We start from the raw sequence: 27,379 nt of genomic DNA, 5'->3' as shown, positions 1-27,379 counted from the left end.
TGGCACATTCTCCTGACTATCAGGAAAATATCCTTCTCCTGTTTTGTGCCCAACACTAGGGTCTCGGATGCCTCCGTGACCAACCCAGGAGCAGAAGTGACCACCCGTTTCTCTCCCACCGCCTTTAGTGCATTGGTGGGGACTCACCAGTGTCTCTCCTCTCCACTCCCGTCCCCTGCTCCCTGACTCCTCTGCACAGACCACAGTCTCCTCCTGGAAAGAACCATGTTTTCCCCATCTGCACACCTTCCACCAGTCAGGCTGGGGACTAGAACTTGGTATGAGTGAGAGCTGCCCCCGGGGTTGTGGAGTCACAGTCTAAAAAGCTGTCGCCCTGCCTCCATTCACTGCTTGATCTGTGGGGGAGGGCGGCGGGGGGGGGCGGCGGGGGGGACAAAGCCTGGAAGAAAATTCCTCTGCTGTCATCAAGCTTGGGAGCCACCTGGCCAGAAGCGAGGGGCCCCTGATGAACAGGCCCTTTGAAAGACATTGTTTCTGGTCAGTTAGCGCCCCCCTCCCAAAAGGACCTCGCCCTCAACCTCACATTTCTTGCCCCGTTACTGACGCACAAGACCATGTGCATTTCTGAGGGAGCTTTCTCCCCCCAGAAACCCAAAACCACGCAGTTGGGAGGAGGACAAAATAAAGCCTGCAAAGATAATGGGGTCTCCCAAATTAAGCCACCAGCCAGGAGCAACCACGCAGAAGGAAATGTCTGGAGTCACAGGGCTAAGGCTTAGAGGAGGCAGAGAGCAGCACTGCCTTCCCCTCTCATTCCTGGACAGCCACAGCTGACCCTTCCTGGCCCCCTTTGCCTCAGCCACCAGGCCACTGCCATGAGCTATTTGTGACACGAAGTCAGACTGGGAGTCAGGGTGCCTGGACACACACATTCAATTTCCAGAACGGCAGTGACTTGTCTACAGAAGGCCGTGTGAGTGTGCGTGCAGGGTGTGCGTCCGTGAGGGTGCGTGTGATTGTGTGGTGTGAGAGAGAGAGAGAGAGAAAGAGAGCACGTGTCTGTATGTCTGAGGGCAGTGTGTTGGGAGGGGTGTGTGTGTGTGTGTGTGTGTGTGTGTGTGTGTGTGTGTGTTGGGGGCAGGGAAGGGAGCCGGTATGGAGAAGGAAGCTAGGCGCAGACGAGCCGGGCAGAGTGGACAAAAAGAGGAAAGTCTTGTCTTTGAGTCTGGCCTGGAGAGCAGAAGAAAAAAGGAGCTCCTATTGGTGGTTGTCAAGGAGATGGGCCTTGGGGTTTGCCGAACTTTCTTTCCTTAAAGCGTCCTGCCTCGGGCTGAGAGGGGCCATTTATTTCCAGCTGCGACTCCTGGGCAGGGGTCTCTGTCGAGGCCCAAAGGCCGACAAGTGTCAGGTGTAGATCCCAGGTCAGGCCAGAGCACGGCTTGGGCTGGAAAACGGTGATGTTCCTCCTGCCCCCCAGCTCATCCCTGCCGGAGTCTGTCACCGCGGAGGCCCCAGGCCCCGAATTCTCAGGGCATCAAACTTGGCTGGCTAAGACGTCAGCCCGCAGATGGGCTGCGCCCAGACAGGGACTGACCGCAAAGTGGCATTGTCCGGCAAGGCGCCCCTCCTGGATGCGGCTGCCGCGGCCGTCCTATGCCGCGCGCGCACACCTATGAGCCACTGTCCTTTGGCGAGCGGTAAAAAGTTCACTTGTTTTGAAGGCATCCTCAGGGTTTCTTCCTTTCTGGCTTCGCCGCCGCTGCATCGCCCGCGCTGGACACACAATAGGTGCTCAATAAACGTTCACCCAGTGGATGAGTGCGCAATGCTGCTTTGCGCGGGCCCATTTCTTTCACTACGAATGGATGTCGCCGGGCCTTTCTCAACCCCTGAGGGCCGGTTGGCAGCCCCCCACCACCACCCCCCCCCCCCCGCTCTCCCTAGAGGGTGCGTGTTGCAGAGGTGGGGGTGCTGCCCCCGGAGGGGCGGCCGCGCTCGACGACTGGGGCCAGGGCGGGCGGCGGGAGGGGGCGGCCTCCGAGCGAGCCCCAGCTCGGCGGAGACCCCGCGCCCCCGCGGCCCGCACGAGCGGGCCCCGGCCCCCACCCCGCAACCTGCCGCCCGCCCCGAGCGGAGGGGGCGCCCCCGACGCCCGCGCCCGCCCCTCCCCCCGCCCCCCGCGGCCCGGCGGCCGGCGCCCATTGGCCGGCCGCACGCAGAGCCCCGCCCCCGGCGGCCGCGGGCCAATGAGCGCGCGGCTGTCAGCTCGTCAGCCGCGCCGGCTCGGTGGCTGCGAGCCCGAGCGGTGGCCGAGGAGCCAGCAGCGAGGAGCGCTCGCCGAGCGGCCGGTCGGAGGGGTCCCCGCGCCCCGCACGCCCGCACGCCCGGCCGGCCCGGCCAGGCTCGCAGCGAGCATGGGCGCGGCGGCCGTGCGCTGGCACTTGTGCGTGCTGCTCGCCCTGGGCGCGCGCGGGCGGCTGGCGGGGGGCAGCGGGCTCCCAGGTAAGCGCGGAGCCGGCGGGCGGCGGGCGGCGGGCGCGGGGTCCCGGGTGGGCCCCCGCCCCGCGCCGTCGGGAGGGCTGCAGCCCGCGCGGCCCCGCGCCCCGCCCCGCCTCTTTGCAGAGTAACTTCTGGGGCGGACGCCGGGCGCCCCCTCCCCGAAGCCCCAGCGGCCCCGGGCGAGCTGGGGGGTGGGGGGGGAGGGGGGGGAGGAGGACGCCGGGAGCCCGGCGGGGGCCGCAGCAGGGGCGGGGTGGGCTGGGGCCCCGGGGGAGGGGAGGGGAGGGGAGGGGAGGGCGAGGGCGGGAGGAAGAAAGAAAGCGCGACGACCGGCCCGGCCGAGGGGAGCCCCGGCGCTCTCGGACCGCGGGCGGGAGGGAGTGGAGACCCCCGAGCCCGACGGGCGCTCCCCGCCCCCCCCCCCAGGGGAGAGGGGCGCGCGGGAGCGAGGAGGCCCGGAGGGGAGACGGAGAGGAGGTGAGCCCGGGACGAGGACCGACCTAAAGAGAAAGGGGGTGGGGGAGGTGGTGGATGGAGGGACGGACCGACAGAAGAAGAGGCACAGAGGGGAACACACAAAAGGACCCAGAAAGAATCCCAGAGAAAGACGGACGCTTAGAGTAGGGAGGAGACCAGAAGACCGGAGGGGAAGGAGGAAACCCGAGGGAGGAAGGAGGAGGCAATGGGCAGCTGGAAAGAAAAAGACAGATAAAGGGACGGGCTAAGGGATGGGGAGGAAGAGAGAGGAGGAGAGGTAGAGGCGGGGGACAGCAGAGAAAGAGACGTGGGACTCGGGGTGGGAGGGGAGGGAGGGAGCAAGACCGACAGACGGGAAAGACGGAAGGATGGACGTGTGTGGAAAGCGATGGACAGACGCACAGACAGGAATGGGGGGACAGAGGGACTGACACAGAGGGAAGGAGATGGATAGGACCCAAAGGGAGGGGAGACCAGACTTGGGACATCAGGGAGGAGGCCCAGGCAAGGGAGGCGGGAGGCACCGAAGAAGGGAACAGCATCCAGAGCCTTTGGGCATGGGTTGGGGGCAGGCAGCAGAGGCTAACACAGCAGAGGGGTGCCCCCAGGATTCCACAGGGAACTCCCGTGTGCCCACTCCTTCCCCTCCCGCTCTCTTGGTTGTCTGGACGGGGTGCTCCCGGAAGGGGTGCTCCCGCAAAGCTACAAGGACAGCCTCTCCACCCACCACTTCAGAGGAGCTTCCTCCCTCTCTCCTTAGGGGGTAGGGTGGGGTATCCTGCTTCTGCTCCCGCTCTCCTCGGCTATCTCCGGACACCCCCAGGCTGCCATGCTGGGCTCCCTGAAGTCTGTATTTGCTGGCACGGGAGTCGTACCCTGAATAAGGATGCCAGGCCATTTAAACTGTCCCCGGCTGGAGCCCAGGGAAGCTGGGCCCTGCTGCCTACACTCCCCCTCCCTGTGTCTGTAGGTGTCTGTCTCGGACTTTCGGGTCCTTCACCCCCTGTTTCCCTGTTTTTGTTATGTGCCTCTCTCCTGCTCTCTGTCCCTCCCGTGTGTCTGTCTCTGCGTCCCACCCCTGGAAGCCTTGTGCCTGAGACAAACCAAAGTCAAAGCAAACAGCCGGTGATGGAAGGGCTGGGCCGCCCTCCGGAGGGGGTCCCCAGCCCTGAGCAGGGAGCAAGGCCCAGACCGGGGGAACACATGGTCCCTCTCCCCAGCCCCCACCTAAAGACATGTTTTGAAGATGTCTTGGGAGTGCCCCCCCCCCAGCCCCTCGGCTAACGTTCATCCCCTTCCATCCCCACGAGGATACCTGCCTAGGTCAGAGATTAGCGACAAGGGCGAAAGGGGTCCCAGAACCGCAGGCAGTTTCCCTCCCCCTCATTCCTGTGCGCTGACCCTTGAGATGTGCATCCGTGGCCCTATTTCCCCACTGGTCCTAACTCAGAAGTGGCCCCAGCCCTCCCCACTGGAAGGATGCAGACTGGCCCTCCCTGGCCCCTGGCTTCCTGCCCCTGAGGCTGTGCTGTCCCTGCATGGGGGTCCCTCTGTTGTCATTCCCAGGAAGGGGCTGTTCTGCTGGTCTGATGTTCCTTCTGGCCCCTGGCCTCCTACACCCACTGCTTCCCAGCTCCCGTCCCACCTTCCTTTGGGCAGCAACAGAGGATGGGCCACCGGCCTGAGCAGACACTACGAGCCTGAAAAATGACACCACCAGCGCTGTGTGTGTGTGTGTGTGTGTGTGTGTGTGTGTGTGCGTGCATGTGTACAGAAGTGTTTCTGTTGTGCTTCTGGCTGATGCCTCTCTTCCTCTGGGGGAGGCTGGAGCCTTAGGGATGTAGGAGAGGAGCTTTGCCCTCTTAGAGAGACCCCCCACAGACTTAGAACCCGATGCCAGCCAGGGGAGTAATCCAGAGTGGACAGTCTTGAGAACCAGACAGTCTAGGGTAAGGCTGGAGTCATAAAGGGAGGGGGTCACTCCAGGACTTCGCCACGCTTGCCCCTGGGTGGCTGCCCTCAGGGTAGCCGCTGAGGGTTCCTTTTCTGCTCTTCTGAGTTCTTCTATCTGTCATCCAACTGTATTTTATTCATAGCTAGCTGGAAGTAACATAGCACATAGAGCTCTGATCTGAACTCCAGTCTCTGCCCCTAATTAACTACTGACCTACAAGAGACCTCTCTGGGCCTCAGTTTCCTCATCTGCTAAGGTTCTTCTGGCTGTGCTATCCTGTGTCCCGAGGGTCCTTTCCCTGTCTGAGCTCTGTGCTGGTGGGGAGGGAGGAATGGGGTGGATGTATGTACAGATACACAGAATCTATTTTGCGTTATTTTGGCCAACAGCTATTTCAGACGGAAGGTGTGTATGTGTGTGTTGGGGAGGGAGGCGAGGAGTGTCGAGAGCCCTCAAAACCTAGAGTGAACTTGGGGCACCTGGGTGGCTCAGTTAAGCGTCTGACTTCGGGTCAGGTCATGATCTCATGGTTTGTGAGTTCGGGCCCCACGTTGGGCTCTGGGCTGACGGCTCAGAGCCTGGAGCCTGCTTCGGATTCTGTCTCCCTCTCTCTCTATCCTTCCCTGACCAGTGTCTGTCAAAAACAAATAAATGTAAAAAAAAAAAAAAAATGTTTTTAAACCTAGACTGAACCTGAGTTTGGGAGTTGGGATCCGAGAACCAGGTTCGCCCCTTGGTTTCTGAGATGGAGGGGAGAGGGGATGGGGAGGTCAGAACCGTGGAGAGGCCGGCTCAGCCCCACTGAGGACGTGGCTCCACGGTCGGCCTCTGCAGCCTGGGGACAGAAGCTGGGTGAAGAGCCATCTATTTTCACAGTCTGGGGGCTGAGTGGGGGCAGGTCACCCACCTGGGCCTCCTGGCTTGGCCTCTGTTCATCGCTCTATCCTGGCCTTGGTTTCCCCACCTGTAACCTAAAGAGGATGGGCTCAAATTCTCCCAAGAGCCTTCTGGCTTCAAATTCTAGAATAAGGAGAGTGGAGGAGGGCTAAAGCCGTGCTTGCAGGGAGAGCAAGACGCACAGAGAGGCTTTCCTGGCCGTGCTCCTGTGCCTCGGTTTTGTCATATTCCTAGCAGGAGAAATAGATTGACCTAATGGGATTGTTGTGAAAATAAATGGGGGCCAGCCTTTAGGTAGCATTGTGCCTGGTAGCTGCCCCCAAAATGCTGCCAGTCGCCGCTTGTCACACACACTGTCGTGTGATGGCTGTTACTGTTAATTACCCCTGTGATCCGTGGAAGGTGGGGGGCAGAAGGAGCTCCCTGTCCCCCCGCCCCTGCGGCCATGCTTGACCAGGTGTTTCCCCCTCCCCCACAGGGGCAGTCGACGTGGACGAGTGCTCGGAGGGCACAGATGACTGCCACATCGATGCCATCTGCCAGAACACGCCCAAGTCCTACAAATGCCTCTGCAAGCCGGGCTACAAAGGAGAGGGCAGGCAGTGTGAAGGTGAGCCCAGCCCAGCCCTCCCCGCTGGACCCTCCGGCTGCCACGGCCACTATACGTGGCTGATGCCCACCCCCGTGGACACCAGCAGGGGCTGATTCTCCAGCACCTGCACCCCACGGGTGCCAGCGTCACAGGCCTCACTCAGCCTTGGGAGGGAGGCTGGGGGCTTCTTGGGAACCTACTATCTCCCTGGAGGGAGGAATTTGGAGTCATGGGGTACCTAACTCACCCTGGAATTGAAACTTTTGTTTTGCTGTGTATTAAGTGAGGTGAAGTGTCTAATGATATATTTGTCCTTCAGTCCCTGACTGGATACGTTTGGGGGGGGGTGATAAAGGCCTGGGGTAACCCTCCACTGGGTCCCAAACTTCAGGACCACCAAAACCACCCCGTGTGGCCTGTAACTTCCCTGAAAGACCTGAGTGGTAGCCAGCCTCGGCCTTTGGGGGCTAACTCAGGTACGAGAGCTTGGGCACAGATGCAAATGTGTGCTGTGCCCATCTGTCTGTCCAGCCTTTCCTTCCCTGCACCTGGAGTGCTGGCTTGACTGCTCAGCACTGGAACTGCCTCCCCCAAAAAGCTGAAAGTCGGAGAGACACGAACAGCTTTGGCTGTCGTTGGAGCCAGGACCCTCCAAACTGAATGGAACCCATGGGTGCATCTGTCAGGGAGGGTCTGACTGGGTGGCTCTGGGGAAACCCATCATCAGGGAGCTGGAAACAGCTGTCCCCATGACCCACGTGCACACCCAGATGAGAGCCCTTGATCCAAATCTTCCCTGTCTGTCCCCACTTGACAGATGAGGAAGGCTGAGGCTCAGAGAGAAACAAGCCCCCAGGTCCCACAGGGCACGGCGAGTACTAAGCCCCAGGTCTCTTAATGGCCATTCCACGGCTCCCTAGCATCTCGCTTTCTTGTCCCCAAGCCCTCCCAGCTTGCTTTCGCAAAGCGGAAGATTCGCGTTGGGAAAGCAACCCGCGAGAATAAGATGTCCGTTCTGTGTAAGGCTTTGCGGGAGCTTTCTGCGATGTGGCCGTGCCTCCTTGGGATGCTCACACTGTTCACCCGTCTCACTTGTTGGGCATCCGCTTGAGGCTGAGCGCCGGGCAGCTGACAGCCTTCTGGATCCTGCCCGGTTTGGCCAGACCTCCGGCCTTGCTTGGGGCCCAGAAGCCTGAGGGGGAAGCTTGGCGCCTACCCACGGACCTCTGGAAGGAGGCCAGGCTGGAGGCAGATAGGGCAGGTCACGAGCAAGAAGCCTGGTGGCACGGGCGGCCCCCCTGCCGGCAGTGCCTGGAGGTTCCAAGTGGCACGTGTGGGGCGCTGCGTGACCATTTCCTGACCCTCCGTTCCCCACTCCGGGTCCAGGGCTCTAGCAAGGGAGGGCCGGGGGCAACCCCCCATCTCTGCTCGTGTAAGCCGCTGACCTGACCTGTCCTCCTCCAGCCCAGCTCCTGCGGTCCCCCTCCTGCTATCCCCCCACCTAGAGGCCCACACCTCGTCTCCTGCCTGTTCCCCTGGAGCCCTTCAGAGTCCGGCTTTAAGCTCTCCACTTGCTTGAGCCCAGCTTGGGAGTTAGACCCGCTGACTCAGTGTAAGCACGAAAAAGGAGGAGGCTTGGAAATGCGCTTCTGGAACCGCCAGGGGCCTGGCTGTCTCTCCAGCCTCTGCCCCTCACCTCCTGAAACCCTGAATAGCACCTGTGTCCTGGGCACACATCCACACAGCAGGCTGTTCCGTGTTTCTGAGCCCCAGCTTGAGTCTTTCCCCTACGAGGCGTTCCTTTTCCACCCTTTGTGTCCTGGCCAATTCCTAATCAGGCTTTAGATTTGCCTCCTCTGGGAAGCCCTCCTACACAATTACACACACACCCAGACACACACACACACACACACACACACACACACAGCCCCATCGTGTATCTCCTCTGACCCCAGAAGCCCCTGGGATTTTCTCCATCATAGCATTTCTGCCTTCGGATTATAATTAAGTGTCTCGTCCTCCCACCGAACTATGAGCTCACTTACTGAGGGTTGGCCATGGGCTCAGCACTGGGGCCTCCACACTGACGCTGTCACACACGGGCTCACGGTGAGCCCCTAGATTGCCTTCCAGGTCTGTCCCCATCTCCCCAGCTCCTGGGGCAGGGCCTGGCATGATGCAGAAAAGGCCTAGTCCGAGTTGGCTGTCTTTTGCCCAGACTGGAGTTCCCATCAGGTGGCATGCCCACAGAGGGGCTGTGCGGGCGGCCGGGAAGCCTGGAGTGCTGGGTCCACGTGGGAACTCGGTTTTGCCATGGTATCACCTCTACCCTGTCTGATGAGGGAGGGGAGCGAGAGTGGGCCCGGCCTCTGCATGGGAGCGTTGCAGCTGATGTGAAAGTCTAGGTGGTCATTTGGCCTCTTGAGCCTTAGTTTACCCTCTGGTTATATGGGCCCCAAATACCCCCTGCCGTAGGCCGTCCTGAGGATTGAACGACATGCGGTGTAGGGCACCGGGGGCCAGTCACACTGCCTGGCTCACGGCAGACGCTCACCACACAGCATGTGCTCGGGACGCAGATGATGGTGCTATCACTGTCCTTGTCACCATCACCATCATCTGTCTTCAACGCCTTTCAGCGGTTCCGGCTGTGAGAGGCGGTGTGAGCTGGCTCATTTAATGACATCTTGAATGGTGGAGACTTGTGAAAATGGCTCAGTGCTGCCTGCCTCGGGGGTGTTAATTATAGTGCAATCTTGCCCCTCCCCTCAAGGAGCTTTTGATCTGGGTTGGGCCGCATGAGCTGAAATTACATATCAAGGGGAAATTCTGTCTGCTTGGTTTCTTTTTATTTTAAGTAGGCTCCGTGCCCAACGCGGGGCTTGAACTCACGACCCTGCTAACGGCCAGGCGTGCCTAGATCAGTGGAAGTTCTTAATGAACAGGGTCACACGGGTGGTAAATCGTTACCTGTTGAGCTGCTAGTTTAACAGTAAGAAGAAAACTGTTCGGAACCAAGAGGATGCCATTTGGCTGCTCAGTCCCCAGACCTCTGGGAGTGAGTGCTGGCAGGGGCTCTGGGGACCTGAGTGGACGCTGTGCCCCTTGCACTGAGGTTTTCTCATCCTGAGGAGAGTCATCAGTCAGAGTTGATGGAGCCTGCTGGAGTGTTCCCCCAAGGGCCATCAGATGGCCCACCAGCTTCCCCAGGAGGGACCATGCAGACTTCTGGAGGCTTTGGAATCTGGCAGGGAGGGGAGGGGGCCGGCAGGTCACGTGCAGTGGTGGCCTGAGGGAGCTTGGAGATCATCCGGATGTTCATTCACTTCCTTGATTTACAGATGGGAAAATGGAGGCCCGAGGAGACAGGGGTCGTGCCTGAGCTGGGGCCAGGGGCCGGGTTTGGTGGGCCCATTTCTCTCAGTGCGTTCTGCAAGGGGTTATTGCCACCTGCGACTCTCTGCTCTGAGAAGAGGGAATCAACAGTCACTATTCAGTGGGGCACAGTGGTTGAAGCCCAGACTCTGGAGCCACCCTTCTTGGGTTCAGATCCTGCCTGTGTAGCCTCGGTGAGACTCCCTTTGTTTGTGTATATAGTAGAGGTAATGATAGTGTCTACTTCAGAGAGATCGTGTGCGAATGAGAAGAGTTAATGGCCACAGGGCATTTGGACGTGGCCTGGTACGAAAGGCACACCAGGTGAGCCGTACCAGGTGATGGCGATGTTGAGGATGACGACGGTGATGGTGCCTGTGTTGGTGACAGTGATGGTAATAATGACGGCGGTGGTGACGGCCATGTTGACGATGATATTGATCACCATCACGTTGACGATGTTGTCGCTCGTCGCCGATCATCGTGTTGTCCGATATACGGAAAGGAGTGAAACTTTGTCTCTTTCCGCCAGCCCCCAGGATCTGACGTGGCTGGGAAATGGGGTGTTCTGGCTCACAGGCTGTTCAGATAAACCACACGCGTGCCTCCATATCCTCAAAGAGATATAGAGACACACGTGCCATTCGCAGGTGACCATCCACCGAGAATGTGCAATGAAACTTACAAGTGACAGAAAGCTCTCCTTTGTTCCACTAAACCGACCGCAGGGATGGCGAAGAGGCCACCACATTCTGCCACAGCAGACATCGGTAATCAGTCATGGCCCCCTCCAGACAGCCGTTTCCACTTTAGATAAAACCTGTTCCTCTCCCTGGACCCCTTCGTCTCGTGTCCTGAGTGGATATGGGGCTGCGAGGAGGTTGGCGCTGGAGCCTTAGGGTGATCGGTACCCTCCCCTACGGATCTGGTGGACTTTGTTGTTTACGGTGATGAGCAAGAGGGCAGATTCTCGGCAAAGCGTGCCACGTTCTCACTAGTTCCTCGAGGGAAATAGACCCAGGTTATGGGGAGCCCTGTGTGGGGCCGACTGAGCCCCTTACGCCCTTAACCGCTTCACCCTGAAGCTGCTGCTGGTTATGGAAACCCCTTCGACAAACCGCACTTCCGGGGCCGTCTTGCCACGTGGCCAGTGCGCGTGTGACGATGACTGGGCTTCCCTAGGCTCGGCCGTGTTGCAGCCAATGCCGGAGAGCAACCGTGAAGCCCCGTGTGGTCAGCTGAACCCTGGCAGGGGGGCTTGCCCAGGCCAGGCTGAGGTGCCTCAGGTGGTTCAGAAGGGCTCTGGGCGAGGCTGAGGATAAATCTGTGTTTTCTGGATGATTTGCGTCTTTTTAAATTTTTTTTTTTAAGGTTTATTTATTTTTGAGACAGAGAGAGAGCATGAACGGGGGAGGGTCAGAGAGAGAGGGAACACAGAATGTGAAACAGGCTCCAGGCCCTGAGCAGTCAGCACAGAGCCCGACGCGGGGCTCGAACTCACGGACTGCGAGATCGTGACCTGAGCCGAAGTCGGACGCTTAACCGACTGAGCCACCCAGGCGCCCCAATTTGCGACTTTACAGAACCTCAGGTAACTCGAGGCACACTCACAGATGTGCCCGGTTGGAAGGGACCGGAACGGGCATCCAGGGTAGCCCTGTGTTTTGCAGAAGACCAGCTGTCTCTGTTACCCTCTCCAGGCCCATACACACCTCAGTTTTGGCCCGCGTCACCCTGAATTTATGTTTCCCCGTGTCTCCTCCTGGGATGTGGGCTCTGCAAGGGCAGTGTCCGTGACCTGTTCTGCTCCGTTCCCTGGAAGCCGGTGCCGGGCCTGGCACAGGGCTTGGAAGGCGTCTGCTGAGTAAAAGCGTGGGTGGATGAGTTCTAGCAGTCACCTCCTCCGGGAAGTCTTCCCGGCTGCCATGTCACCTGTGAGCATCCCCCCTTCAGAGCACCTGTGACACTGGGTTGCAATGACCCAGATGACTTCATTCAGGGCTGGGTACAGAGCCGGTGCCAGTGGACAACAAGTGACCGTTATAAATCCCAGAGATACCAGGAAAGGCCTCCCCGAGCCTCCATGCTCTGAGAGTTTTACAGGTGAGGAAGCCACGGACTGAGAAGGGAAGAGGCTAGTCTAGACGGAGTAAGGTTGGGGAAAATGGCCCCTGGGAGGTCAGTCTCTAGCGGGTCACCCAGCTGAGAAGTGGCAGGGCCTGGATCCAATCCGAGTCAGCCACGGGGTCCCAGTTGCAGGCCAGGCCCCTAGCAGCCTGTCTGAACAAAGCAGAAAGAGCTCCTTAGCTAGAGGAGGCTGTGGAGACCTTTTCTTATGTTCACATCCCCCCTTTGCTGCCACCAGCTCATCTGAGCAAGGCGCTGTGGATGCGAGGGTCTTGAGCCCACCACCCATCCATAGAGCTGAGAGAAAGCACTCAGCCCTTCGCCTTGAGCTGCTGTCCCTCTCAACCCTTCCCTTCCCAACTGCACCCCAGCATCACTCGCATTTTTACTTCTCACACTTGCCAGCTCCTTCCTACCCCAGGGCCTTTGCACGTTCTACTTCCCCTGCCTCTTTTCATTTAGCTAAGCCCACGCATTCCCCAGCTCACCAGACCCCTGTGCACTGGCCTCCTGGTCTGAATTAGTTGGGCCTGTTTATGCTTGTTCTGCTGAGGGGGCAGGCCAGGGGCGAGGAGGGGGCATTTCATCCCTTTTAAATGCTTCAACTCATTTAACCTTAATTGCTTTGTTTTCATAGACATTTGCTAAGGAAAAGGACCAAATTATAGCTTGAATTGGGTCTTACTAATCTTAATTAAAAGCTCTCGCTTATAATCAGGACCAGACCCCAAACGAGGAGCAAACCGCCCTCAAATGGCTTGTTTAAATAACTAAGACCCTCTTGATAATCACTGTTTAGTCTAACCCAACAGTGCACATCACCCCTTCTATGTGTTACTTAATTTTTAGACTATTTATTCAAGTCGTTTATTCCACTTGCAAGTTCCAACTCGGGCCTTTTCCAGAATGCTATAATTAAAACTCTTAGGGGAAATAACTTTTTGTTTGGGCCACAGAAAATCAAATATATTATTATTTTCCCCCTTTTTGTGTGTGAGAAGGAAAAAAAACCGACAAGCCTATAGTCATCAGAGATCACAAAATTAGCATGTATGTAATGAATATAAATAGCCATTTCCTGAATTTTATGTCCCCAGGGTCCACTTGTCAGTCACTGAAGTCAGGTAGATTACAGGGCACGCTATTAAGCATTTTAACAAAACTCCCTAATAACACACCCGGCGATCCGTTTAGTTTAACATCAGCAAAAAAAAAAAAAAAAAATCTTAAAACCAATTGGCCTTCTTAGGGAATAATAATGCCTATGACCTTATTAAATCATTTTCATCAATCATTATTGCACGTTTTATTGGAACTGCAGGTAAAATTCTGCTTTGGGGGAGGCCAGGAAAGGCAGTAGGAGGTGGGCTGGGGGCGGGGGCAGGCTTGGGGAGGGGAAATTCTTCTTCAAGTCTTAAAACGTGCAATTATGCATGCTAACGTGTGCCCCACTGAAGATGAAAGTGCTCTAGTCCAGCAGACCAGCAGGCAGGAAGAAGTCAGATCTGACTTAAAATTCCAAGTCAGCTAGCAATTAGACGGCCTTGCTTTTGCAACTGGTCCCAGCTCTGCCTCAGAGCTGAGGCTTCCCGGAGCCCCATATCCATGTTGAGAAGGAAAAGTGACAATGTCATACATCGGCCTTTAGGCACTGGAGGCAAGTTGGCCCCCGTGAGCCTCAGTTGGCCCATCTGCAAAATGTATCCGCTGGACCGGATTCAGTTTGCAACTGAGGATGTTCACTGAGCGCCTACTCTGTGCCAGGCTTGGTGTTGGGCCCAGGACACGTTTTTTGCTGGCCTCACTGGTCAGTGGGAGAGACAGACTGGGAAAGACGGGAACATAACAGGGTGTGGGGAGGGCACTCGGGGGGTAAAGAAGAGACAGTGTGGATCTCCGCCTCGGGAGGGAAGAAATCAGAGAGGCTCCCTCGGAGAAGCGTTCATGCAGGCTAAGTTAGGAACGCAGACGTTCCTTCCAGCTCTGACGGTCCAGGAAGGCATCCGTAGCATGGATGCAGAGGCCTTTTTTGGTCTTGGCTGACTCAGTAAGGCCAGTGAGCGACTTAACCTTCCGGAGGCCTCGTTCCTCATCCAACCAGTCAGACCAATGGCACCTGCCTCCCAGAAGAGCATTTGAGCAGAGGTAAGGGCCTGTGTGCTGTGGCTGAGAGTGTGTCGAAGGCAGCCCAGGGCCTGCGTCTCGTGCTTTCTTTTTCCTCTAAATCCCCATTTCTCCTCGGGTTCCAGGGTCTCTGCCCCCGCCCCCACCCCCAGAGCCCCAGCCTCCCACCCTCGGGCAGCAGCCCCTTTCCGCCCCTTCCTCTGGGCTCTCTCTCCTCCTCTTGGCCGCTTCTTATGACAGTGGCTGTATTTGTTTTTCCATCTGAGGAATGCTAACCAGAAAAAACCATTATTTCTAAGAAAATAAACTGCGGGCCTGTCGGCCTTTGGATGCTACTGAAATGGATGATGGCCTTTCCCCAAGGCCTTGAGACAAAGAGGGCCAGAGGGCTCGTGTGTGCATGGGCAAGGTCACGGGGCCTCGGAGGGACTCCGAGGGGGTCCTCCAGATGGGCCGGGGCTGCAGCCCTGGGAGGACAGAGTTTAAAACCCCAGTCAGCCTGCTTGGACTCTGGCCTGGCTAACAACAGCCGCCAGTATCGATCACTCCCTACTCTCCTCCAGGCTCCAGAATGTACTTTCTCTGAGAGTGGCCATCCTTCCGTGTGGGTGTCCTGCCCCTTGCGTCAAGGGGAGTGGAGCCAGGCATGGGTCCATGGAGAACTGGATGCCGGCCCCGGGTGACCTTGGGCAGGTCTGTGGCCCTCTTGGGCCCTACTGGGCTGATTGCAAAGTTTAGGGCCAGAGCTAGGAGAGCCCAGGTCCCTTCGGACCCCTGTAGCGGGCAGCTCCTTCTTCAGGGTGCCCCTCGCCACGGTGGCACCGAATGCTGGCTTAGTCTCTGGGGCTGGCAGATGGACTTGGGCTGGACTGTCAGTCCCCTGTCCCTTCCCACCGGCAGCCCTGGGGACGGGCCCGGGCCTGGCCGGTGTGCTGGTGGGGGAGGCTCTCCTCATACGAGACGGGTTCATCTGTGTCTGGGTCGTCGTCCCTCGTCAGGCTGGCAGCGACTTGTGGCCAGGGTCCGGGCTGAGGGTGAGGCGCCAGCCTGGGGAAGGCATTGGTAGGGAGAGGAGGAGGCGGGGAGGTGCCTTGATGCTCGGTAAGGACCGTGGGCCCTGACTTCCTTGGTCGCTGAGACTAGGAGATTCTCCAGACGGTCGTGGTAAGGTTAGGGGGGCAGAGTCTGGAACCGGCCCGCCTGAGTTCCAGCACTGGCTTTGCCCCTTACTAGCGGGTGGTCGTAGGCAAGTCGCCTAAGCCCTCTGAGCCTCAGTTTCTTTGTCTGTGATGAGGGAAGTTACTTAAGCCTTCCTGCTTGGGCTCTAGTGAGGGGTGAGCCGCTTGCCATTAAGATGGTGTTTGGTGTGGAGTTGCCACTGCCACTGCTGTTTGTGTTGGAGAGAAACCCCACCGGGGATTTGGAGAGAAAGAAGGAAAACGAACTGCGCCAGGCCAGCGCGGGCTGCCCCCTGCCCGAGCCTCTGAGGTTGGAGTCTTGAGTTCAAGGTGCTGTCCGCCCCTGACTTGCTGATAAGATCAGCTCTTCAGTTCCCCTCTCTGGGCTCGGCTAGCCCTTGATAAAGTCCAGTGGGGGCATCAGAGGGGCTCCGGGGTGCCGGCTTACCCATTCTGAGGGGCGGCTCGGGCTTTCTGGTAGCTCCGTGTTTCTGACTGTCATCCTGTTGAGTTCAGAGGTGGCTGGGCCCACATAGCAGTCCCTCAGCGCCCGCAGTTTAGCGGGATTTAGGGCTTCTCCTCTGCCTTTTGCTAAGGGGACAGGAGAATGACCGTGCCTCTGCTTGGCAGAGGGGACCGACGGGGGCCTCAACTCTGAGCTGGCCGCCCGGGGCCCCTTGTCACTTCCATCTCGAACATTCCGACAGGTCAGCCTTCCCTTGACCAGGTTCCGTATCCTTTAGGCTGGATGCCAGAGCCTGGGAAGAGCCCCCGGCGAAGGGTTCAGGGTGTTTGGTGGGGAGAAGGGGAATAATCCACTGCCCCTTGTCCTTTGGTTTGGTAGGAAACTTCCTCCTGGGGCTTGGGAGCCACACACCCGCTGTGAGCCCACACCGGGCAGGTGGTATTTGAGGCTGGCTCGGGACAACATCCTTCTGGTGTCCCTGTGTCCAGGCAGAGCCCCAGTGACCCAGCCAGCACAACAGATGACAGCGGTGACGGCATTAATATTTTAAAAAATGTAAACAGGGGTGCCTGGGCGGCTCAGCCCGTTAAGCATCCGACTTCGGTTCAGGTCATGATTTCACAGTTCGTGGGTTTAAGCCCCACGTCGGGCTCTGTGCTGATAGGTCGGAGCCTGGAGCCTGCTTCGGATTCTGTGTCTCCCTCTCTCTCTGCCCTTCCCCCACTTGCTCTCTCTCTCTCTCTCTCTCTCTCTCTCAGAAAATGAATAAATGTTAAAAAAAGATTTTAACTGTAAACAACTTTATTGAGATACAATTCACACACCATGCCTTTAAGGTGTACCTACAGTTCGTTGCCTTTTGGTTGACTGTAATTGCCACAGTCAACTACAGGACCTTTTCATCACCCCAAAAAGAAACCCTGCACCTCTTAGCCGTCGCTCCCCAGCCCTCCAGCCCAAGAAAACCGCTCATCTACTCTCTGTGTCGATAGATTGCCTTTTCTGGAGACTTCATATAAATGGAATCTTATGATACGTGGTCCTTCGTGACGTGGACAGCATTAACTTTGAGGTCAAGTGGCCCGGCTCGTGTTCTGGTTCCACTTGTAGCAGCTGTGTGATCTTGGGCAGGGGAGGCGACTTCTCTGAGTCTTGGTTCCCCCTGCTACAAAACAAAGATGTTGGGACGTACCTCTCCGAGGGGGCATACGTGAAGGGCCTGCCTACCGTCCACACGTTGTGGGGGTCGGTGAGCGGAAGCTACGCGCAGGACGATTGCTCATTTGTTCTGTGTTGAGCAGACTTCTGTCGAGCAGGGCTCTGCTACTGCTGAGGCTTACGCTGAACAGAACACGGCTCGTGCCCCAAGGAACTCACAGCCCCAAAGGACAGATACATAGCAAACGAGAGCCATGTAGACTCCATGCACGGGGCTCTGGGGCCCAGAGTGGGGGGGGAGGAGCCCTGTCTGCCAGGGGATCAGTCGAGGTTTCAAGAGGCAGATGACGCTGGGGCTCGTCGGTGTCCTGTGAACAGGAAGGAGCCCCAGGCTAGGGAACAGCATGAGCAAAAGCGTGGTGGCCTGAATCTATGCCGGCCACGGGGGGCGGTCAGCAAGCAGCTCGAACCCCATGGTCATCTTGGATCTCGAACTGGGCAGTGGGGAGGGCCTTCCCACCCTCCGGCTGAGCCACGGTCATTGTGTGCAGTTAGGAATGAAGACGTATATAGATTTGTGTTGGTTTTGCGTGACCTCTGACCTTTCCCATAATTAACTGCTGGGCCCACTTCTGGCATTGTCTCCCCAGAAGGGAAACCTGATCAATGGATGCCAGGGGTCCACAGAGAGCCGGGTCTCATTACTCAATCATTACAAACCCAGAGCTTAACCCTGTGCCACCGGAGACAGGAGGCTTAATCCTTCCTGCTAGGCGCCCTGCAAAACTAGCTTCCCTCGAGCGTAATTAGCCAACAAACCGGATTAAGATTTATTCACCAGTGAGGACTCAACTTCCTAAGCCATACGTGTCTCCCAGAACGGATGCCTGATCTGAGGGGTGCATGGTTTTTCCTAAAGCCCCCAGACAAAGGAGAAGACATGCTATAGCACCCAGCCAGGGAAGGGGTCTTTGTTAGAGCGTTTGGTCTCCACTGCCTGCAAAGAACGTCAAGGAGAAAAAAAAAAAAAAAATGCCAGTTTCAAGGAGGAATGAGAAGACGTTTTTCAGTAATGATCTCTGAAAGTGGAGAGCAGGGTGCTTTAAAAATCCTCATTTCGAGAACCTTTCCAGTCAGTCCTGATTCTTAGGAAAAATGCCCTGAAATAGGGTTCAAATAAAACGAGAAGGAGCTCTGACTCATTGCAACACAATCTTTTAGAACCTAGGCACCACCGAATAAATATATATTTTATGGGGCAGCAAGAATCAATTTTGAATTAAATGAAAAAAAAAAAAAAAACCTATTCTCATCCGAGTTCCAGTGTTGTGGGCATATAACCAGAGCTGTGGGATCGCACACGCTGCCATTTTAATGCAGGAAAAATGGAACTTTGTGTCCTTTTAAAAATCCCATAATGAGTGGTTCCTGTGCTGCTTTGCTCTCCCCTGTTAGATGTTGGGAGCTGTTTTCTGTTGAGGAATGAATTTTCACTAAAGAAAGAAAATGCGGGGCGCCTGGTGGGGGGCTCAGTCGGTTAGGCGGCCGACTTCGGCTCAGGTCATGATCTCACGGTCTGTGAGTTCGAGCCCCGCGTCGGGCTCTGTGCTGACAGCTCGGAGCCTGGAGCCCGCTTCGGATTCTGGGTCTCCCTCTCTCTCTGCCCCTCCCCCCACTTGTGCTCTGTCTCTATCTCTCAGAAATAAATAAATGTAAAAGGAAAAACAAAAACAAAAAAAACAAAAAAAAAGAAGGAAAATGCGGGGCACCTGGGTGGCTCAGTCGGTTAAGCATCTGACTTCGGCTCTGGTCATGATCTCATGGCTCGTGAGTTCAAACCCCGCATCGGGCTTTATGCTGACAGCTCAGAGCCTGGAACCTGCTTCGGATTCTGTGTCTCCCTTCCCCGCTCACGTTCTGTCACTCTCTCTGAAAATAAGCAAACGTTAAAAAAAATTCTTTTATTTTAAAGAAAATGCAAGCTGGAGAAGGAACAGGGATGGCTGGGGTGAGCACTCGGGTCAGATCTCCCCCCACTTCCCTGCGGTTCCCACTCACGTGACCCCCGCAATCACCACCCCTCAACCTCAAGGCTAGGTATGCACGTGGGAAACACAAATAATGATGCATGTGACGTCTTCTTCCCACTTTCTCCCTAGTAACTTTTTGGAGCGTGAAGCACTTTTAAAAAGTCTTCACCTCTTGCACCCTAAGGATATGGCTCCAACAGGTACGGCGTCTGCCTTTGAACACAGCCACCGGCCAGGGGCTCGGAGACAAGGTGCTCGGCCACGCCGTGCCTCAGCCTCCATGTCAGTGAAATGGGAGTAGCCCTGACACCTGGCTCTCACACAGCCTCTGCCCTCCAGTGTCTGCCTCCGTTGTCACCTGGCCATCTTCCTTCTGTGCGTCTGTGTTGTTCTTCCATGGTGTTCTCCTCTTTGTCCCAGCATCCTCTCTGCGGGTATCCAAATTTCCCTCTTCTTATAAGGACACCAGTCATTAGATTAGGGCCCGTCCCACTCCAGTATGACCTCATCTTAACTTGCTTACATCTGCAAAGACCCTATTTCCAAATCAGGTCACATTCACAGATACTGGGGGTTAGGGCACCGAAACGTTTTTTGGAATGACACAGTTCAACCCACAATAATCGTTTTGGAATAAACATCCAGAGAGCTTGGCTCTGTTCCCCTCCATTCCTTCACCCTCTCCCTGCCCCATCTGCCTGTTTCTCATTCTCTGGCTTTTTTTTTCAAGGCTTATTGATTTATTTCGAGAGAGAGAGAGAGAGAGAGAGAGTCCCAAGCAGGGCTTGATCCCACAAACTGTGAGACTGTGACCTGGGCCGATACCAAGAGTCAGACGCTTAACCAACCGAGCCACCCAGGCACCCTCATTCTCCGGCTTTAACAGTCCTGAAAAAGTGGTCAGAGCCTGATGGGCATCTCAGAAGCCTGTGTGGCCTTCCCCAGGGCTGGCAGCTCACGGATACATTTATCACAGTAATAAATCCACTTGCTTCGACAGAGATGATTTTAGCTGATTTGTCCGTGTGTTTATCTCTCATGTATTAAAAAAAAAACAAACAAACATGATTACAAAAGACAAAACTTCAACGCACAGACACAGACCTCAGGGGAGGGGGGGCTTCGTTTGTGAGCAGGTATTACAGGCTGATCTGAGAGGCACGTCAGGCCCGGGGATTAAAGGGGAACTGATGGTTCTAAGATGCTTGGATGTGGGGGAATCCTTTGGAGATAAATGAAGGGAAGACGGTGAGCCATAGACATGCCTGCGCTCTTCTGCCAAACTGGCATCGACTGTGGCCGACACTGTAGGGTGTCCCAGGAAGGAAAGGCTAGAGTTGTTTTATTGATTATTCAGCAATCTCTTTATAATGCATGATGCATATAGTGACCAAATAGTTTGTTATTTTGCGGGTGCAGGGTGTGTTCTTAGTAATTCCAGCATAAACTGGGACTATGCCAAGCAAATTGGGGCATACGATTATGTTAACCAGGGTAAGAGATGTTTTTCGTAGACCTTCCCGCCATTGAAAGAGCCGGTTTCCTTGCATTTTATGGACGTGGTGACTCTAACTGATAGTGTTTCCTTCTTTGCTTTGGCTTCCAGGAGGCTCAGAGCCGTATTTGTGGCCAACTTTTTGAAATCGTGCTGGAAATTACCAAATGTGATTTTGCAGGCTTTCACCAGCTTTCTCTTACTCTTCAACCCTCATTATTTCCTCCTCCTCCGCCTCCTTCTTCCTCCTCTTCTTCTTCTTCTTCTTCTTCTTCTTCTTCTTCTTCCTAACACCTTATTCTTTTTGAAAATCTTATTGTATGTATTTCATAAGCTGTTTAGATGGATCGTGTTTGAAGAAATGGATGGGTGGGTGAATGGAAGACTGGGTAAGGGTGGCGTGTGTGTGCATGTGCGGGGGGATGGATAGGTGTCTGGATCGATGGATGTGGATCGATGGATGGATAGGTGGTTAGATATTTGGGTAGGTGGATGAGTGAATGGATGTTTAGGTGTTAAGGATGGGTGCCTAGCTTAATATTTAGATGGATGGATGCATAGTTAGACACATGGGCAGATATCTGGCTGCACAATTGGATGGGTGAATAATAGAGGATTGGATGAATGGGAGGGTGGTCGGCTATTTAGATGAATAGATTTTAGCATGAATAGACACGTGGAAGGATGAATGCACAAATAGGTGTTTGGATGATGAGATAACACTCTCGCAGCACACGGTGCAGATGTGCCAAGGGTGAAATAAGGGGCATAAAGTAATTTGCCGATGCCTGGCACGTCATGGGCATTCTAACTCATTAGAAAGGACACCGCTTTTTCAGACTGAGAGACCTTCCTTCTGACCCTTGCCCTACCATGTACTGTGTGACCTTGAGCAATTACCTCGCCTCTCTGCACTTTAGTTTGCTCAACCTTCAAATGAAGTTAAAATACCCGCTCCAGAGGGTTGCTATGAAAATTCAATGAGCCGGTGTATGTTTCAGGAGGAAGTATCTGCACGCTTCCTTCTGGGGTACAACTTGAGAGAGAGAATTCTTTTACCCGAGCATGGGGTAGAAGTCCTTCTGCTCAATCTGACTGATCCAACCTAAGTCACATGCCCGCCCTGGAACCAATAGCTGCTGCACGTACTGTATCGGTTGGACTGACCAGGCCCCCCCCCCCCCCCCCCCCCCAGAGCTGGGACCAGGCCATCTTCTCCTGAGTCACCGTTTACACGAAGTAAAGGAGGAAGGGAATGGTTTGGGAGCTGCTGTGTTCAGATCAGATGAGAGATGATACCGATGCTGAGCGGGTGGTGGGTTGGGTGACCAGTGGGCAGACTGCAACCATGTTAAGGGTGTAGAAAAGCCATGCTTTGGAAGCTGCTGTGACGTTGGTGGAGAGGTGGAAGGATTACAGTATCCACGGGGACAGGGACCCCGAGGGAAGTACAGGCTGATGAATTCAAATCAGGCCGTGTTACCTTTGGAGTGTCCGGGAGATTCAGTGGTTGGGTTGGTTTATCTGGGGCTCTGGCAAAAGGTCAGGGCCGCAGAGAATGAGAAGTAATCAACGTCTCCGTCTTACAAACCCATGTGCCCTTTCAAACGTGAAATCTTATCTCTAACTTCAGTGGTATTTAAAATGTCTCAGCGCATTAAATATAATGATTAAGAACAACCCAACTGACTTGCAGAACTGAGTCGGTTTCCCGGCTGACGCTGACGGCCATGGCAGGCGGGTTTGGTGGGAGCTCCTGTCTCCCGCCCCTTTGGGGATCCGGGCTCCTTTGTTATTCCCTCGTCATGGCTGCACCGGTGGGCTGCACAGTCCGGGCTCTGTTTTCTGGCATTTTCGCGCCGCCATTTTCACCGAAGTTATCCCATCTGCTGGCAGCATCACGGGCAGGCAGACGTCTAGACAGTGGTTGGTCATCTCCTGAGTCAGGGAGCTCACTACCTCCTGAGAGAGCCTCTGACCAAATGGACATTCCTGCCTGCGAACTCCATTTCGCCCCCTTGGCTTGCCTCCGCTGGGTGCAGCTCTACTGTCAGGACCAGCACGGGGAGAGTATGGAGCTGGGTGTCTCTCTATGCCAGGCCTTTGAGGGAGCAGCCAGGCTTGCCTTCAGAACGCTCTCTTCTTTGGACCGGCTTCCGCAGCCGGAACCTGGCTTCCAGTGTCCCATTTTGACCCTGGAGGGGAGGGACTGATTTTTCCCGAGAGACACTTCCGGTTCTCCTTAGCTCGGGCACTTCCGGTTGCCCTGAGCCCAGTACTTCCGGTTCCCCCGTGGGGCACTTCCGGCTCCCTTTTCCAGGCCTTCCTGTGTTGCCTGTGGAAGTCGGCCGGGGTGGGGGCTGAGACTGCGAATCCGGGGAGCGTTTGGGGAGGGGGTGCCGAAGCCCAGGCAGAGCTGGGAGAAGGGCAGGTGCCCCCAGGCGGTGCTGGGGGTGGTTCTCCCTGGGCCCCGGCTCCCCCTGCTTGCTACTCCCAGAGATACGGTGGGCTCGTGCCCCATGGGGCTCCCAGGCCAGGCTGCCCGGTTCGAATCCCACTGGTACCGCTTCGTAGGTGTGTGACCTTGGGCCGGGGTCTGGCCTCCCTGTGCCTCGCTTTCTTTGGTGCCCTTGTAAAGTTGGCATAAGGATGACGGTGTCCCCCTTCCCAAGTTACTGGGTGGTGTCAGGAGGTAATGACATATGGTGTTGCCAGCAGGTCTTGGGGATAGAAGCGGCTCGTTGAATGTTAATTAGGCGCGTTCCTATTATTCTCTGAGGTCTCTCAAATCTCTCTGGAACTCTAGAACTGATAGCCCTTTGACCCCTGATGGGAAATGTTGCAAAAGACTTAAAACAGCGAAAGGGGTGACCTTTACAGAGGCTGTTGGCCATTGTTTATGAGACAGAAGCCTTTGTTACAACAAGGAAACTGGAGCGGTGGAAATCCAGGCTTCAGACGTTGCTGGGGAAGGAAACTGTTTCGGCAGAGTGTGCGGACTTTCCTCTCACTGCAGAGGCGACGCTTTTGGCGGTGCGCAAAGTTCACGTTACTCAGTACTCCCTGCTTCACACGTAATGAGCTCTGTCTCTGGGAGGCTTTCAGATAGACTGAAGGCAGCCGGCGTGGGGGGATGTTAAACAGGGTCCCCACATGCAGCTATTGGGAGGCTTTTGAGGGAGGCAGCGCTGGGTGTGAATCGTGTCTGCTTCGCTATGGTGAAGGCCCCCTGCATGTGGCTTGGCACGTGGCTCTGCCCTGTGAGGAGGTGGCCGGCCTCGCTGCAGAGCCAGGAGCTTTGTCCTTGTCGTCTGCGGGTCCCCGGCCCCCGGCAAGGACTTTAGTGAACACCTACTGAGTCATTCCCCCCACCACCCCCAAACCAGTCATGCCCTGGGGGCCTCAGTGGTAGCGGGGAGGCCAGGCCCCCAGGCCCTTCCTCTGATCCCTCTCCTGGCCCTTGTTTTGCAGACATCGACGAGTGTGAGAATGACTACTACAATGGGGGCTGTGTGCACGAATGCATCAACATCCCGGGGAACTACAGGTGCACCTGCTTTGACGGCTTCATGTTGGCCCACGATGGACACAACTGCCTGGGTGAGTGACGCCGCCGTGCCCTGCCTTCGAGGCTCGCCCTGCCTGTTCTTCGGCTCCAGCGTGCGGTGCTGGGGGCCGTGGGAAGTCCCGCCCCCTCCCCGCCCTGGTTCCTGGTATTACTTTGCTATGGCCGCCAGAACAAAATAGCATAGACCGGTAGGCTCAGACAACAGCAATTTATTTTCTTACAGTCCTGGAGGTTGGAAGTCCGAGGTCAAGATATTGGCGGGGTTGGGTTTTCTGAGGCCTCTCTCCTTGGCTTGCAGACGGCCACCTTCTTGCTGTGCGTTCACACGGCCATCTCTGTGCATACACGTAGCTGGTTTCTGTCTCTCTGTGTCTCTCCTTTTTCTGTGTGTGTCCTCACCTCCTCTTATAAGGGCACCGGTCTTACTGGAGTGGGGCCTGTCTTCACAACCCATTTGTAACTCAATTACCACTTTAAAGGCTGTGTCTCCAGATAGGTCACGTTCTGAGGCACTAGGGGGTTAGGGCTCCAACATGCGGATTTGGGGAACACAGTTCGGCCCGTAACAAGGAATTCTTCTCTATCTCCAGATTCTCATGGTTCAAATGCATACGTTTAAGCCAGTTATAAGAGTAATACAAGCTTGCTGGATAAAATTGGGAAGATGGAAGAGAACGGAAAGAATTGGAACATAGCTTAGTCGTGCTGGTGCGTTTGCTTGCCGCCTTCTCTGCACCCAGCTGTGATTTCCTGTGGTGGCAGTCAGGTGGCCCCTTCAACATCATGTGCACCTCGGGTATTCTCAGCCTGGCCCCTGTGCTCACCATTTTGTGGTTGCCTCGTAATCTGATAAGTTGACTAATAGCCCGGGGCTGCCATAACGATGTGCCACGCTGAGTGGCCGAGACGACAGAAATGTGTTCTCTCGCAGGCTGGAGGCCAGGAGTCTGAAGTCAGGCTGTCAGCAGAGTTGGTTCCTTCTGAGGGCTTCCGAGGAGAATCTGCTCCAGGCCTCTCTCCTAGCTTCTGGTCGCTTCGGGCATTCTGTGCTAGTCAGTCATGGTCTCCCCGTGTTTGCACATTGCCTCTGTTCCATGCGTGTCTCTGTGTCCAAACCTCCCTGCTTTATACGGACACAGTCATATTCCCATGACCTCATCTGCAAAGACCCTGCCTCCATTACGGTTCCACAGATGCTGGTCTTTAGGACTTCAGCATCTTTGGGGGGACATAATTCAAGCCATCACAGAGGTGGCTTGCGGTCTGCAGCAGGAACACCATCGTGGCAGGAAGCGCAGGGTCTCAAAGCAGAGGTACCTGTCCCCCAGGCCCTCTTCTGCGACTGGCCGCTGGAGTGACACAGGGCACCATAGCTAGAGCTGAGGAAGTAAGACCATGAACTTGACGGGAGCGTGGCTGTGGATACATTATTACTGTCTCTGGGTCTCGGTCACTTGTTGGTGGCGGGGGTTCCAAAGAGCGGCTTCCTCACAGACCCTGGTGAGCAGGAGCTGACATGATGTCCTGATGCTGAGAAGCACGCCCGGCACGGAGTTCTCCATTCTAGTCGCTGTCACTATCGTCACAACCTCTGAGCCTCAGTCTTCCCCACTGTGAAATAGGGACAGTTATGCAGGCTGTGTGCAAGGACGAAATGACACGGTGAAGTGGAGTGATTGGCGTTTAGCACGTACAAATAATCAATAAGCAGGCATTACCGTTCCTCTGGGTGACTCAACCTCCCTCTCATGCTTGGCGAATAAGAGCGTTTGCTTATTTTGTTTGCTTGTTTTCAGCAACCGAGGCCGGAGGTGATTCTGGGCTTAAATTTATATTTTCTCGGGTGCCTGGGTGGCTCGGTCAGTTTAGCATCCAACTCTCGGTCTCGGCTCAGGTCATGATCTCGCGGTTCGCAAGTTCAAGCCCCACGTCAGGCTCTGCGCTAACAATGCGGAGCCTGCTTGGGATTCTGTCTCTCCTTCCCTCTGCCCTCCCCGGCTAGGGGCTTGCTCGCGCTCTCTCTCTCAAAATAAGGAAAGAAAGAATTTTTTTTTCTTATTTGTTTAATTGTTGCCTTTAACAAGTCTTCCCAGGAATGGAACCACTGGGTCAGAGGGTCATTTGGATGTTTTTTTGGCTTTCGATGCAGAACTCGATGAAAGGGCCCAACCAACCTTCCTCTGTGCCAGCGGGCGTGGTGATGCATGGCACAGGAAGTGTGGCGTCCCCGGTGCCCTGGAACTTTTCCTCTCCGCGGTGTATTAGCTGTAGATTTCCCTGCCTGTTTCTGTTTAACGCGTGCTGGATCTCAGACAAACTTGTTATGGGAAACAGATCTGTGAACATGTAATTACACCCAAAATAAGTCCTGAAGTGGAAGTCTGGACAGCGGGCCGTTGAAGCCCAGATGGGGCCTGTGAGGAGCCTCCCCTGCATCGGGCGAGGGTGGGGTTGGACGTGGGGTGACTCCTCAAGCGGGTCCTGCAGAGGTTAGGAGGCCACTTGCTGGGACGAGGGCCCAGCCTGGGCAGAGGGCTGGGGGTGGGGGGGGCAGCTGGGCTCGGGGGGGTGGCAGGCACGTCAGAAGGCTGCAGAGGTAGGCAGGGCATTTGGTTAGATTGGAAAGACCGGGGCTGTCCTGTAGGACGTTTATCGTGCCAGACCCCGAGTTAAGTACCATCCGAGTGCTGTCTCGTTTCATCCTCCCAAAGCATAAGCCCTTACTTTTACCAGTCGCCTGCCACGTTCTCAGATGACAGTAAGGCTGGTTTCGGTAATTGACTAGTCCGGGAAGGCAGAGCTGATATCTCTGCGAGACAACAGGGAACAGCACCCTGTGGCCAAGGTGACAGGCCTCGGGGACCGCCAGTTCCGGGCTCTGCCAGTTACCAGCTGTGTGCCCTTTGGCCAGCCACGTCACCCCCCTGCCTCAGTTTCCTCACCCATAAAATGGGATCCGTAGTCCCCGTCTTGTAAGGAGTGAACAGGATCGTGACTATAGAGCATCTAGCAGAGTGCCTGGCACCGAGGACTCCAAACGTCACGGGCGTCGATCCGCCGACCGACTTTCAGAAAGAGATTCATTGAGGTGGGCCTGTGGAGGCCAGAGCCAGCCACACGCACTCCCCGGGCTGTGTCCGACCCATGGGGCTCCCCTCCTGGTCACGGCGCTCGCACCTGCATGGGACCACGTGTTTGCAAATAGCCTGGTTCTGGACGACGGCGCGTTCGCCCAGTGCCTCCTGTCTAACGGCAAAGTCTGGGTGGGTTTATTTTTATTTTTACAACATATTCTCTTCATGCTGGTTAATTTCAAGAACTGGTAAGACTCCCCCCGCCCCCACCTCCGAGCACAGATTGCACCTTCGTAAGGCTCTAACTCACACATATGGCAACCGAGAAAAGGCTCTCTCTGTGGCTCCCCTCCTTCTGGCTGAGGGCGGAACCTTCCCAACAGACTTGTTTTTGTTTGGGCTTT

General features: G+C 55.9%; 1 protein-coding gene across 4 annotated transcripts in view; it reads left to right on the top strand.

Moving 5' to 3' along the window:
• The first annotated feature begins 2,290 nt into the window (after positions 1 to 2,290).
• Positions 2,291 to 27,379, top strand: part of SCUBE1 (signal peptide, CUB domain and EGF like domain containing 1) — a 138,911-nt gene continuing 113,822 nt past the window's right edge. For 2 of the 4 annotated variants that reach the window (XR_007154162.1, XM_047868020.1), the window contains exons 1-3: positions 2,291 to 2,463; positions 6,267 to 6,398; positions 23,805 to 23,933. Coding sequence is in view for 3 of the 4 variants with exons in the window: in XM_047868020.1 (XP_047723976.1) it covers positions 2,376 to 2,463; positions 6,267 to 6,398; positions 23,805 to 23,933 (349 nt within the window). In the remaining variant the exon portion in view is untranslated. Of the gene's footprint in view, positions 2,464 to 6,266; positions 6,399 to 23,214; positions 23,367 to 23,804; positions 23,934 to 27,379 lie in introns of those variants that run through there. The other 2 variants (XM_047868021.1, XM_047868022.1) reach the window with 2 other exon arrangements.

The sequence above is a fragment of the Prionailurus viverrinus genome, chromosome B4 (assembly GCF_022837055.1).
Source record: "Prionailurus viverrinus isolate Anna chromosome B4, UM_Priviv_1.0, whole genome shotgun sequence".
Taxonomy (NCBI): Eukaryota; Metazoa; Chordata; class Mammalia; order Carnivora; family Felidae; genus Prionailurus; species Prionailurus viverrinus.
The sequence above is the reverse complement of the archived record's forward strand: the minus strand, read 5'-3'. Positions and strand labels throughout refer to the sequence as shown.